Raw genomic sequence first — 15,716 nt, 5'->3', positions numbered from 1 at the left:
GTTAAAGAATGTAGGAGAATGCAGGCCAAGTGTGAGTCCTGTCTGTCCTTTGTGTGTCCACAGCCCCTCTCTCTGCATCTCTTTCTGACATCTTAGTTTCTCCCTATTTTGATCTCCTTCCATCTCTGTGTATATGTCACTATCTTTCTTTCTCCCTTATGTGTATGTAACAGAGCTGGCACTGGGGAATATGCTGAGGTACCCAGCTCTCTGGCTTCTGTGTTCCAGAATCTATCACTTAGATGTTTGCTCATAAAGCCCAGAGTTCCAGAATACCCTAGTTCAGAACAGTGCATGGTGAGGCTGGATCAAGGAGTCAGCCTAGGAGGGCTTGTGGTAGCTGTCATGATGCAAGCCTGTGGCACGGTGACGGTGATCCTGACCCTGCTGATGGTTGCCACTGTGGATACCAAGATCTATGGGCGCTGCAACCTGGCAATGAAGCTGGAGAAGGCGGGCCTCAATGGCTTCCTGGGCTACAGCATTGGAGACTGTGAGACTCCCGTTGCCCCATATCCTGCTCACACTCCGAGCTGCCCACTACACTCAGACCCAGGCCCCCCTTTGTCATTTATCACCTCCCCAGGCCAGGGCATGATCTTCTTGGTCATCTCCTGACTATGATGAGTGATTTCACTAACCTAATGTCATCACCATCATTGCCTTCCCAACCATTGCCCTCATCTCTACCATCAACACCATCGCTACCATCAATGTCATCACTGCTGTTATCACCATGAATACCATCACCACTGCCATCACTGACAGCTCACCAAAAGCACCAACATCAACACCACCATCAAACCAAGATCATCACCCCCACAACTGAGATGATAACCATCGCTATCCCCACCCTCCTCCTCCTCCCCTCCTTTATTTCTAGGACCCATGCTTACCTTCTACCTCTTCTCCCCCCACCACAGGGCTGTGCGTGGCACACTATGAGAGTGGCTTTGACACCTCCTTCGTGGACCACAATCCTGATGGCAGCAGTGAATATGGCCTTTTCCAGCTGAACTCCGCCTGGTGGTGTGACAATGGTGTTACACCCACCCAGAACCTCTGTCACATGGAGTGTCGTGGTGAGGCAGCAGTGGGGATACCCTGAAGCCCTGCCTGGCCCCACTTTCCAACCCACAGAGGGCAAGGTTGTTTAGGTCATAATCTCTAGTAACAAGCAGAAATATGATAGAGAAAGAAGTAGAGTTGTCTGGACTATTAGAAACACAACCTTATATCCTTACCCAGATTGTACTGAAATGTTGTCTAGGTCAGGAAAACTCAGAGCTCCCAAATCTCACCCAGAATGGAGGCTGAAGTCTCCAGGAAACAGGAAACGTAGCCCGATGTGTAATGGAGGAGGAGATTGTCCTGATTTGGGGGTTGAGGTTGTTCAGGCCCTGAAGAAAGAAGCAGATATCTGGCTGTAAGAACAGAAACAACGTACCTCTGTGCAGAAAAGAGAGAACTTTCCAGACAAGTGTGGTATTGTTGAGGACAAAATTGAATAGCAGTAGAAGTTGTTCAAGGTTGGCCAAAATGGTCTTTGAGGTTGTCCAAGTCCTGACATAGAGACAGAGAGGTCACCTAGGATTGGCTAGCTTGAGGTTGTCCAGGACTGGCCAAGGTAGAGGTTGAGGTTGTCTAGGACGGGGTAACATGAATGTTAAGGTTTTTCAATACTAGCTAAAATGAAAGTTAAGGTTGTTCACTTTGAGTCAACATGGAAGTTGAAGTAGTCCAGAATTATCTAAAATGAAAGTTTGAGGAACAGTCAGCATGGAGTTTGAAATTATTTATAACCAGTCAAAATGGCAATTGACAATTGAGGTTGTCCAGGAAAGGTCAACATGGAGGTTGAGATCATTAACTAGTCAGAATGACAGTTAAGCCCATCCTGCTGCAGCCACCATGATAGTTGTGATAATCTAGGGCCAGGCACAGTGGTGGCTGAGGTTGAACAGGACTAACCAGCATGGAGATTGAGATCATTCATATCATAACCAGTCAAAATTGGAGCTGAGATTATCCAGTACCTGATAACAAAGTGTTTAAAATCACCAGTATTAACCAACCTTTCAGTTGAGTAGCTTCCCAACCAGCCAACATGGTGGTTGAGGTGATGTCAGACCAGCCACCATTGCAGTTGAGATCATTCATAACCACATAAAATGACAGTTAAAGTCATCCAGAACTGGCCAACATGGAGTTTAAGGTTGTCCAGGACCAGTCAATATGGTGGTTGAGGTTATTTATAACCAGCCAACATGACAGTCAATGTCATCCAGGATCAGTCAACATGAGTAAGGTTGTACAGAACTAACCAACATGGCAGTTGAAGGAACTAGCTGAGAAGTAAATCAAGGTCATCCAGAATCAGCTAATGTAGTTGTTGATAATATTCATGTCCCAAAAGGAACCCAGAAACCCTGTGCCTTCCACACACTGGCACCCTGTCCCCAATACACCAGATCACTATATCCCTCTCTTCCCCACAGACCTTCTCAACCGCCACATTCTGGATGACATCATGTGTGTCAAACAGGTGGTGTCCTCACGGAATGGTATGAATGCCTGGTAAGTTCATGGGGATGGCTTCGACCCTGGGCAGCCAGGATAGTGGCACTACCACCCTATCAGCCTGTCCACTTCATCCTTCCTCTCTCCCTCTATTTCCCAGGAATTCTTGGACCCGGCATTGTCGTGGCCATGATTTATCTGAATGGCTCAAGGGGTGTAAGATGCATGCAAAACCTGACATAGAAAGAGTGACTGCATGATTCAAATTCCCAAAGAGAAATTTTATTTTCCTTTTTGTGAATTTAATAAAGGATGATACCTATAAACAATGCAAGAGACCTCTGATGCCTGACCCTCTTTATTTTTCCAATGCCTGGAGGTACTCCATTCAGTCACTTCCTCCATATATTCAAAGCTCTAATCAGGGGCACCAGATCACTAAGGGTGGTAAGGGATGTGGAGGATAGTGTAGTGATTAAGAGCATATGTTGAGGGCTGGCCCAGTGGCTCGGGCGGTTGGAGCTCTGTGCTCTTAACGCCAAGGACTGCTGGTTCGATTCTCACATGGACTGGTGGGCTCTCAACCACAGGGTTGCCAGTTTGACTCCCACAGGGGATGGTGGGCTCTGCGCCCTGCAGCTGGGCTTGAACATGGCACCTTGAGCTGAGCTGCCGCTGAGCTCCCAGATGGCTCAATTGGTTGGAGCGCATCCTCTAAACCACAAGTTTGCCGGTTCGACTCCCACAAGGGATGGTGGGCTGTGCCCCCTGCAACTAACAATGGCAACTGGACCTGGAGCTGAGCTGTGCCCTCCACAACTAAGATTGAAAGGACAACAACTTGACTTGGAAAAAAGTCCCGGAAGTACACACTGTTCCCCAATAAAGTCCTGTTCCCCTTCCCCAATAAAATCATTGAAAAAAAGAAAAAGAAAGAGAAAGAAAATTGGCTTCCCTTAAAAAGTAGCACTCTCAGTTCAGGTTACTACAAGGTCTTTAATTAAGACAGATAGAGTCTCTTAAGGAATCTCTGAGGGAATTAAAAGTTTAAAGTAGGAGTGATGTCATAGGAATGGTGGTAGCGGGGCGCACTTTTTGAGTTCTTCTCCGGATCTTATCACAAACGGGACATGTAACCCATCAAAGGACTCTAAACTCATCACGCAGAACAGCTAAGGGACTCGTTCAAGGATTACTTGAAGGTGCCCAAAATGGGCGAGCAGGGGAAGAGGGAAGGGAGCGGAGTGGAGACGCAACCCGCGTCTGCGGCAGTGGAAACATGATCCGCATCTGCGGCCGGTGGAAACGCGGTCCGCACCTGTGGTGGTGGAAACGCGGCCTACACCTGCGGCTGTGGAAATGCGGTCTGCATCTGCAGCTGTGGAAACGCGGCCCACATCTGTGGCGGTGGAAACGCAACCGGCACCCACAGCTGCAGAGATGCAAGGGATCCCAGGATGGAACAGAGAACACAAAAGCCAGGAGTTGGGCTCTTTCCCTGCGTCCCACAGCTGATCTCTTCCACTGAGGGGGCAGCTAGTTGGGCCCTAGGTCAGACAAAGAACACAAACTCCATACCTGGGCCCCTCTCCCTGCTCATCCAATCCTACCCCCGCCCTTCCAGAGACTTAAACTGGTCCCTGAACTGAGGAGTAGTGTCAGATTACAGAGGAGCCTTAGTGCTCAGGCTCTGGGAAGACTGGCAGGCAGCTCTGACCCAGAGAAGAGGCTGGGAAGAGTGTGACTTTCTGCTGGACTTGGAGAGGAGACTCCTCTACCCCCAGCCACCATCTTTTCTGGCCTGCGGGAAGAATGTAACACGGCTGGACCGGGAGAGAGAAGACCCCTCCATCCCCAGCCCCCACCCTTTCTGGCCTGCCTAGGGCGGGGCAATTACATCTGCCCAGGCACTCCCAGGCATCAGCAGTAAGCGGCAGATGCAGCTCCGGGCTTTCAGCAGCTCAGAAATCTCCTGCCCGCCCCCCCCCACACACACACGCACACACACACACACACACACAAACACACACACACACAGAAAAAGTGCCCTAAGACTCAGGAGAACTGGACACAAGGCTGGTGGTGCTACTCTCAGTGTGCATATGTGCAGGCAAGGGCAGAAACTGCACTGACTTTGTAAAAACTACCATCCAGACCCCTCAACCCCACACATCTAAATCTGCAGTCCCAAAGTCACTCTAGGCACCAGGTGACTGGCTCTGCCTGCACAATACGCAGGGGACTCTTTGGTACAGCAGAGGACAACCTAGAGATTACTTGGTGGGCTTAAGCCAAGACTGGCACTGCTTTTTGTTTTGCTTTGTTTTGTTTTGTTTTTTCTTTATATCTTTGATATCTTTGCCTGTGTTGAGTGGGGGTTGTCGGTTGTTTTTACATGTGAATGTATTTGATTGTTTCTTTGTTGTTGTTGTTGTTTTTGTTGTTGTGCTTGGTGATTTGCTTTGTTCTGAAATTGCCCTATCAGGGCCCAGCTTGAGAGGCACAAGATTCAACATATCCAGGGGCCAACTCCGGACCAAACCAGAGTACTACTGGGTTTGACCTACAAATCACACACCCAGAGGGAATTCTCAACAGGCACAAGAGCCCAAACAGGCCAAACCACATTTAAGCGGTCAACCCTCATGCAGCAGAACACCCTGCGGTGGGCAGAGCCAAGTCTCACAATTAGTCAGCCTAGGAGTTAATCCCACCTACTCACAAGCGGAAAGCAATTAAAGATCTTTTTTAACAGGACAATATACACAACACAAGAGTCGCCTTCGGAGAACACGCAGAGGAGAAGAACGAAGTAGTGCAAGTCAAATATAAAGGAAACATACTACATAAGATAACCCAGCAAGAACTAAGAACTCTAGGGGATCTACCTAATACATCAAAGCAAACACAGAGAGTCAGCCAGAATGGGGAAACAAAGAAACATGTCCCAAATAAAAAAACAGAAGAAACCTCCACAACTGGAACCAAATGAAGCAGAGGTAACCAAGCTATCAGAGACAGAGTTCAGAACACTGGTGATAAGAATGTTTAAAGAGCTTAGAGACGACGTAAAGAAGGATGTAGAAATCATAACGAACAAACAGTTAGAACTAAAGAACAAAATTACCGAAATTAAGAACTCACTTGAAGGAATTACCAGCAGGTTAGATGAAGCAGACGATCGAATCAGTGACTTAGAAGACAAGTTAGCAGAGATCACCCAAACAGAACAACAGAAAGAAAAAAGAATGAAAAACAATGAAGATGGTTTAAGAGACCTCTAGGATAACATCAAGCACAACAACATGCACATCATAGGAATACGAGAAGGTGAAGAGAAGAAGCAAGGGATTGAGAACATATTTGAAGTAATAATGTCCGAAAACTTCCCTAACCTGATGAAGGAAACCAACATACAAGCCCAGGAAGTGCAGAGAGTTCCAACCAGGATAAACACAAACAGGCTCACACCAAGACACATTATAGTTAAAATGGCAAAGCTTAAAGACAAAGAGAGAATCCTAAAAGCAGCAAGAGAAAGACAGAGGGTTACATACAAGGGATCTCCCATAAGACTATAAAATGACTTTTCTACAGAAACATTGAAGGCCAGGAGGGAGTGGCAAGAGATACTCAGAGTGATGGAAAACAAAGGCCTACAACCTAGATTGCTTTATCCAGCAAGGCTATCATTTAAAGTTGATGGAGAGATAAAGAGCTTCCCAGAAAAGAATAAGCTAAAGGAATTTATTACCACCAAGCCAGCATTGCAAGAAACACTAAAAGGACTTCTGTAAATAAAAGAAAGATGAAAACAATCTAACTACAAATTTAAAATGGCAATAACTATGGACATATCAATAATCACTTTAAATGTAAACGGATTAAATGCTCCAATCAAGAGGCATAGGGTGGTTGAGTGGATAAGAAAGCAAGACCCTTGTATATGCTGTATACAAGAGACTCACCTCAGATCAAAAGACACACACAGGCTGAAAGTGAAGCTTGGAGTAAGATATTTATGAAAATGGAAATGAGAAAAAAGCTGGAGTTGCAATACTTATATCTGACACAATTGTCTTTAAAATGAAGAACACATTAAAAGACAAAGATGGGCACTATATAATAATAAAGGGATCGATCCGACAAGAGGACATAACCCTAGTAAACATCTATGCACCCAACATAGGAGCACCTAAATATATAAAACAAATATTGACTGACATAAAGACAGAGCTCAACAGTAACACTATCCTAGTAAGGGACTTCAACACACCTCTGACAACAAGGGACAGGTCTTGCAGACAGAAAATCAATATGGAAACAACGGCCTTAAATGATACATTGGACCACTTGGATTTAATCAATATTTTCAGAGCATTTCACCCCACAGCTGCAGAATACACGTTCTTCTCAAGCGCACATGGAACATTTTCCAAGATAGACCATATGGTAGGACACAAAAAAAGTCTTGATAAATTTATGAAAATTGAAATCATACCAATTGTCTTCTCTGACCACAGTGCTATGAAATTAGAAATGAACTACAGGAAAAAAACTGGAAGACACACCAATTCACGGAGGCTGAATAACATGTTACTAAATAATGAATGGGTGAAGCAGGAGATCAAGGAAGAAATCAAAAGATATCTCGAGACAAACGAAAATGAAAACACAACAAGCCAAAATCTATGGGATGCTGCGAAAGCAGTCCTAAGAGGGAAATTCATAGCATTGCAGGCCTACCTAAAGAAACAAGAGACACCGCTAATCAACAGTTTATCTTCACACTTAAGGGATCTGGAAAAAGAACAGCAAAATAAGCCCAAAGGGAGCACAAGGAAGGAGATAATAAAGATCAGAGTGGAAATAAATGAAATAGAAACCAGAAAAACAATACAAAAGATCAATTAATCCAAGAGTTGTTTTTTAGAGAAGATAAACAAAATCGACAAACCTATAGCAAGACTCATTAAAAAAGAGAGAGAGGACCCAAATTAATAAAATCAGAAATGAACGAGGAGAAATGACAACAGACACTGCAGAAATACAAAAATTTTTAAGAAATTACTATGAACAACTATATGCCAACAAATTTGACAATCTGGAAGAAATGGACAATTTTCTAGAGGCGTACAACCTTCCACGTGTAACTCAAGAAGAAACAGAAAATCTGAATAGATTACCACCAGGGAAATTGAATCAGTAATCAACAATCTCCCAACAAATAAAAGCCCTGGACCAGATGGCTTTACAAGTGACTTTTACAAAACGTTCAAAAAAGAATTATCACCTATTCTCCTCAAGTGCCAAACACTTTTTACGAAGCCACTATCACCCTGATCCCAAAATCAGACAAAGCCACCACAATAAAAGAAAACTACAGGCCGATATCGCTAATAAACATAGATGCAAAAATCCTTAACAAAATATTAGCGAACAGAATTCAGCAATACGTTAAAAAGATCATACACCATGATCAAGTGGGATTCATCCCTGGTATGCAAGGGTGGTTTAACATCCACAAATCAATTAATGTGATACAACACATTAACAAAATGAAAAATAAAAATCACATGATCATATCAATAGATGCAGAAAAAGCATTTGATAAAATCCAGCAGCCATTTATGATAAAAACCCTTAAGAAAGTGGGAATAGAGGGATCATATCTCAACATAATGAAGGCCATATATGATAAACCCACAGCTAACATCATACTCAATGGGGAAAAGCTAAAACGATTCCATCTAAGATCAGAAACAAGGCAAGGTTGCCCACTTTCTCCACTTCTATTCAACATAGTGCTGGAAGGTCTAGCCAAAGCAATCAGACAAGAAAAAGAAATAAAAGGCATCCAAATTGGTAAGGAGGAAGTAAAATTGTCATTATATGCAGATGACCTGATACTATAGATAGAGAACCCTAAAGACTCCACCAAGAAACTACTAGAGCTGATAGATCTATTTAATAAAGTAGCATGATACAAAATTAATATTCAGAAATCAGTTGCATTTGTATATACCAATAAGAAAACATCAGAAGGAGAAATTAACAAAGCAATCCCATTTACAATTGCTCCAAAGACTATAAAATACCTGGGAATAAATTTAACCAAAGAAGTAAAAGATCTGTACTCAGAAAATTATAAGACACTGAAGAAAGAAATGAAAGAAGATACAAATAGATGGAAACACATCCCATGTTCACGGATAGGAAAAATTAATATAGTTAAAATGTCCATACTGCCTAAGGCAATATACATAAACAATGCAATTCCTAGCAACTACCAACAACGTTTTTCACAGAAATAGAACATATAACCTGAAAATGTATATGGGACCATAAAAGACTCCGGATAGCCTCAGCAATCCTTAGAAATAAGAACAAAGTGGGAGGTATAACAAAACGTGACATCAAATTATACTACAAGGCTACAGTAATCAAAACAGCACAGTACTAGCATAAAAACAGACACGTAGATCAATGGAACAGAATAGAGAGTCCAGAAATAAATCCATGCCTATATGACCATTTAATCTATGACAATGGAAGAAAGAATGTACGGTGGGTTAAAGACAGTCTATTCAATAAATGATGCTGGGAAACCTGGACAGACACATGCAAAAAAATGAAGCTGGACCACCTCCTTACACCATATACAAAATAAATTCAAATTGTTTTAAAGACCTAAATGTAAGATCTGAAACCATAAAATACCTAAAAGAAATATAGGAAGAAACTTCACAGACATTACCTGGAGTAAGATTTTTACTGATCCATCCCCTTGAACAAGGGAAGTAAGAGAAAAAATAAACACATGGGATTACATCAAACTAAAAAAGTTTTTTCACAGCAAAGGAAACCATCAATAAAACAAAAAAGGATCCTACTGAATGGGAAAAGATATTTGCCAATGATATATCTGATAAGGGGTTAATATCACAAATTTATAAAAAAACTCACTCAACTCAATTCCAAAAAAACAAACAACCCAATTAAAAAATGGGCAGTGGACATGAAGAGACATTTTTCTAAAGAGGACATACAGATGGCAAACAGACATATGAAAAAATGCTCAACCTCACTAACCATCAGAGAAATGCAAATAAAAACCACAATGAGATACCACCTCACTGCAGTCAAAATGGCTATCCTCAATAAATCAACAAACAACAAGTGCTGGCGCGGATATGGAGAAAAGGGAACGCTTGTGCACTGTTGGTGGGATTGCAGTTTGGTGCAGCCACTATGGAAAAGAGTATGGAGGTGTCTCAAAAATCTGAAAATGGAACTATGATCCAGCAATTCCACTCCTAGGTATCTATCCGGAGAAATCCAAAACTCTAATTCAAAAAAAAATTTATGCACTTTCATGTTTATTGCAGCTCTATACACAATAGCCAAAACATGGAAACAACTGAAATGCCCATCCATGGACAACTGGATTAAGAAACTGGTACATTTATACAATGGAGTATTATGCAGCCATAAAGAAGCAAGAAATCTTACCTTTGCAACAACATGGATGGACCTAGAGAACATTATGTTAAGTGAAATAAGTCAGACAGAGAAAGACAAATACCATATGATCTCACTTATATGTGGAATCTAAAGAAAAGAATACACGAATGAACTAATCAGAGACAGTTTTGGAGACAAAGAGGAAAAACTGAGGGTTGCTAGATAGGTGGGGGTGGGGATAAGGAGGAAGGTGAGGGGATTAGAAAACAGTCGGGAAACACAAGATGGCCATGGGGTTTTGAAAATTAATTTGGGGAACGTAATCAATAATGTTGGAAAGATTTTTTAGGGTATCCGATGGGCACGTGTCCCATTTGGGAGACCACCTCAGAGATGATGTAGATGCCTGATCTCTGCACTGTACACCTGAAGCTGAACAATAATGAATGCCAACTATAATTTTACATATATATGTGTATATATATATATATATATGTATGTATATACTTACAAGAAGCGGAGTACAGCATTAGGAATAGAGACAGTGGAAATGTAATGGCTCTGTGCGATGTCAGAGGGATAGTGGATGGGGGGAGGGGGGTTCACACAGTGTGAGGGATATAAATGATAAACGTCTAGGTATTACTTTGTCTTGTGCACCTGAAACTAATGAAAAAAAAAGAAGTACAGATTGGTTGTTACATCATGGGGATGTAGGGTATAGCATAAGGGATATAGTCAATCATATTGTAATAACTATGTATGGTGCTGGGTGGGTGCTGGACTAGTTGGGGGATCATTTCTTAAGTTATGTAAATGTCTAACCACTATGCTGTACACCTGACATTAATATAAAATAATATTGAATGTCAAAAAAAAGTTTAAAGTACTCACATTCTCCCACATATTACCATTCTAATTCTCAGCCCCCCCACTCCCTCTTTCACGATCAGTGTCCTAAATTTAAAATGACCCTGGCAACTAAGGTCAGGGATTCAATGGATGCACAAGATAATAATTTCTTTTTACAGAATGCCTAGGTTTCCGCCTGTATCTTAAGGAAAGAATTTAGGAATTTGAACTTGCCACTCTTTCTCTTTGTGCTACCAGCCGCATTGGAAGCAGCCACTCCCATGAGGAAGCAGTACCTCATGTCCTCTGTATTCTTGGGTTGGGGGTGGATACTTAACTACCCAAAGCCTTTTTTCTATGTACATCCAAGGTAAGCACACATGCTCATTAAAGCAGCTGTCTGACACTGCGTGTCAAGGAATGCCTAAGCTCTCTTCCTTCATGCCAACTGGATTTCCCTTGCCTTCAGCCCCAAAAAGCCTAGATAACCAAATTTCATATTTCTCTGAGGGTCCATAAAGGGTGCCATCACTCTGGGTACCAGTTTCTGAATGTAATAGTTATTCATCAAAAGCAGCAGAAATAAACTCTGCTGAATTTAAGTAACAAGCAGATTTCTTAAAATCCTATCTGGTATTTCTGGTAAGATTGTATGATCAAGCTCAAAAAAGGGGGAAGGTGCACACCTAGAAACACAGTCAAAATCTTGACCATAGAACACACTGGGGCAGAAATACTGATATCATCACCTGTTGCTACTTCTATAACCTGGATTTGATGCCTTATGTTGTTTTCTTTACATTGTTCTGATTATGTATCCCTTCTAATTATAACATTTACAGTATATTTATAAGAGCTAATGTCCTGGTGTAAAATCTTTGCATCTGTACTTGCTATCATGGGCAAATATTGAATGACTGTTTTACATCAGAGAGGTTCTTCAAGTCTGCAATCTTTTGAAGCCTTGAATATATGAGAGCCTTCAGCTAAAAGCCAAACCTCACTGTAACTCTGGGCACAGATATCAAGAGAAACTCAGTTCATTTCAATAAACATAAGTCCATGGAAATGATTAGAGAAATATTCCAGTACAAATACAAAACTCTTAGAGAAAAAATAGTAAAATCTACTATTAAGAATAGCTGTTTTGACATCTCTCATGGTGGGTAATAAGTGCCATCTACAAGAAAAGAGTTTACCAATGGATATAAAGTTACAGATTTAGTTACCAGAGGGTAAGGGGAGTGGGGGTGGGAGAAGAGGGTAAGGGGGATCAAATATATGGTGAGGGAAGGAGAACTGACTCTGGGTGGTGAACACACAATGTGATATATATATACACGATGTAATACAGAATGTACACCTGAAATCTGTGTAACTTTACTAACAATTGTCACCCCAATAAATTTTTTTTAAAAAGTTACAGATTTAAAGATAACCACTAAAGGAACATTTATAGTGTTTCTCTCCTATATGAGTTCTTTGATGTATAATGAGATACGGTTTCTGGAAAAAAGCTTTATAACACTCATTGCATTCATAGGACATTTCTCCTGTATGAGCTCTCTGATGTATAATAACATGATACGTGGCTTCCAGGAGAAGACTTCCATATACAGTACATCATTCCGTGTTTTCTCCTGTATGAATTCTTTGATGAGCACTGAGACTGAGCTTAAGGGTGAAGGCTCTTCCACAGTCTGAACACGCATAAAGTTTCTCTCCTGTATGAGTTCTTTGATGTCTACGCAGTGTTGATTTCTCTCTGAGGGATATGCCACATCCATTGCATTTATATAGTTTCTCAACTCTGTGTGTTTTCTGGTGTACATGGAGGTGTGTCTTTTGATTGAACATTTTCCCACTTCCCCACATTAAGAACATTCATAGGGTTTCTCTCCTGTGTGATTTCTCTGATGTTTAATGAGCTTTGTCTTTTCTCGGAGGGTTGTGCCACCCTCACTGCCTTCATATGATTTTTCATGTATATAAGTTCTTTGATGTATATACAGTGTGGATTTTTCTCTGAAGGATTTTCCACATTTATTACATTGAAAAGGGTTGTCTTTTGTGTGTGTTCTCTAAGGTCCACTGACGTGTGTCTTCTTGTGGAGGGCTTTTCTGCATTCTGCATATTCATAGGGTTCCTCTCCTGCTTGAGTGATCTGATGAGTAATAAGGAGTGAATTCTTGCTGAAAGTTTTTCTACACTCAGGAAATTCATAGGTTTTTCTCTCCAGCTTGAGTTGTGTAATGCTGAACAAAGGATGGATTATGATTATGACTTTTCTCACCCACATTATAGTCATGGGGTTTCATTCTATTCTTTTTCTTATACCTGTGATGAATTAATAATTTCTCACATTCATTACATTCATAACATTTTTGAGCTGCAAAACTTCTATTAGAACTCAGTAAGCCTAAATTATCTTTAAAACTTTTTCCATGTGAGATTATGTGTATATATATATATATATACACACACACAAACACACACACACATATGCGTATATATGTGTGTATTTATATGCATATATATACATATACATATATATGTATATATACATAGAGAGAGAGAGAGAGGAGAGAGAGATGAAGAAACCACCCATGTATTCTGAGAAAGTGGATGTATAAATCCATTACATTCATGACCTCTCTTCTTAGTCCCAATTCTTCTCGTTAATGGATATAATTTGCCTCAGGTGTCTGTTTTGGTTTTCCTGATGCCTCTCCAGATGGTCCTCAACTTACCAGACTTCTAGAAAAAAGAAGAAGCCATAATGCCCCATGAATACACCTTTGTCATGAGCAGACCTCTGGTGGGATTGACTTTTAAGTCTAGATACCAGTCAGAAAGAAATCTAAAGTGCATGTTTCTCTCACACTCTGAGCTTGAGGGGGAAAAACCCCAAATTTCTCTAATAGAAATTGGAACAGGAAAGTAATAAGTATAAGTGACTTTTATTTTTTTAAAAGTCTTGTTTTCTTGTTTACTAAAAATACCTTAAAATTAAAGAGAGAAGGTGAATGTAGGGTTAGGAAGCCATGAGCAGGTAAAAAGGGTTTTGAAAAAGTAGTAGACCCAGGATTTGGAGAGAGGGAACTTAAATAGACTAGAAGGAGACTTTCAGGAGAGCTAAAGACAACTGAGCAGGCCAAGAGAATAAGCAAAAAGACAGGCTAGATGGTAGTCTAATTCCTCACCATCTCATTCCAAGATTACCATCAGACAGTAACTCACAAAACTAACAATTTGAAGTTAGCAAAAAAAAAAGTTTATATCCTTCAGGAAGCTATTTCAGAGCTTTCAAACATATCCAGCCTTCAGTGACCCACTGGAATCTTACGCTTACATCTCTCATGTGTTTATTTGTTATTTACCTGTACTACTCAAATTTGGGATTTCTCTATGATCCAAAGTCCTCTCTTCTCCAAAGAGGCAATCACATCTGGTTTAGTAACATGATGCCCTGTAAAGGGAAACGATACGAGACATGGGCACATCTATGTGGGCTTCAGGGCCTCAAAGGAATTAGGGAGGTACATTATAATAAGCGTAAATTACACATGTGAGATGAAAGTACAAAGAACTTGTTCAGTCTCAGAGGGATTAAAAATCTTTAGTCCCTGGAACTTGAGGTCAAAATATTGAAACACTTTAGAGATGCAAAGTTATTCTCTTTGATACACTGTGAATTACTCATGGGAGCCGTCATTACCCACGGAGACCAAATGGCTATACGAGGTAGGATAATTAAATTCACGAACTCATCCTAGAAAAAGTGCTACATACCTCATTGCTGAATATCACTACAGTCGCCTTTGAAGTACTCCCCTTGGGAAGCTATGCACCGACGCCAGTGCCTGGTCTACCCTTTAAAGCAATTTTGGAAGTCTTTCTGGAATGGCCATCAGAGCTGTCCTCATATTACCCTTGATGTCCTGAATGTCATCCAAATCTCTCCCTTTCAATATTTCCTTTATCTTCAGGTAAAGAAAGAAGTCACTGGAGGCCAGATCAGGTGAGTAGGGAGGATGTTCCAGTACAATTATTTGTTTACTGGCTAAAAACTCCCTCACAGACAGTGCCGTGTGAGCTGGTTTATTGTTGTGATGCAAGAGCCATGATTTGTTGGTGAAAAGTTCAGTTTGTTCTTGTCTAACATTTTTTTTGAGAATTTCTATGGGAGTTTATCTGAGTCATATTTTTGTTTGTTTGTTTGTTTTATTAGTGTATCAGATGTACAAAACAATGTAATAGACATTTATCATTTATATCTCTCACAGTGATAACGCCCCTCCCCCAATCTACTACCCCTCTGACATCGCATACAGCTGTTACAATTCCACTGTCTAACTTTTTCATGCAGCCTTTTCAGCACTTCCAAATAGTAAACTTGGTTCACTGTTTGTCCAGTTGGTACAAAGTCATAATGAATAATCTCTCTGATATCCAAAAAGGTTAGCAACATCATTTTGATTCTTGATTTGGACTGATGAAACATTTTTGATCATGGAGAATTGGCTGACTTCCATTGTGCACTTTGATGCTTTGTTTCAGTGTCTTATTGGTACACCCATGTTTCATAGCCATTGATAACACAGCTCAAAATATCGTCTTCCCTCTACAAAACGTCTTGGCACACTTTGACTCTCCTTTGCTTTTGTTTGTTGGTGAGCTCCTTTGGGACCATTTTTGCACATACCCTTCTCATGCCAAGATTTTCAGTTAAGATTTTCCTAACTGTTTCTCTATCGATGTTTATTTGGTCTGTTATGCTTGTCACAGTTGGCCAACAATTTTGATGCACAATTCGAAGAATTTTTGCAATGTTTTCATCAGTTCTGCTCCTTACTGGCCACTCTGGCCTCTCTTTATC

At 41.0% G+C, this 15,716-nt stretch overlaps 1 protein-coding gene across 1 annotated transcript; it reads left to right on the top strand.

Moving 5' to 3' along the window:
- Nucleotides 1-294: 294 nt before the first annotated feature.
- Nucleotides 295-2,780, top strand: LOC308495082 (sperm acrosome-associated protein 5-like; the record flags this gene model as incomplete). Its single annotated transcript, XM_081043037.1, has 4 exons — nucleotides 295-493; nucleotides 924-1,082; nucleotides 2,499-2,577; nucleotides 2,681-2,780. The coding sequence occupies 4 exons, from the start codon at nucleotides 295-297 to the stop codon at nucleotides 2,778-2,780; spliced, it is 537 nt and encodes a 178-aa protein (XP_080899163.1).
- Nucleotides 2,781-15,716: the final 12,936 nt, after the last annotated feature.

This window comes from Rhinolophus hipposideros (genome assembly GCF_964194185.1).
Source record: "Rhinolophus hipposideros genome assembly, chromosome: X".
NCBI lineage: Eukaryota > Metazoa > Chordata > Mammalia > Chiroptera > Rhinolophidae > Rhinolophus > Rhinolophus hipposideros.
This window is presented reverse-complemented; position numbering and strand designations above follow the sequence as displayed.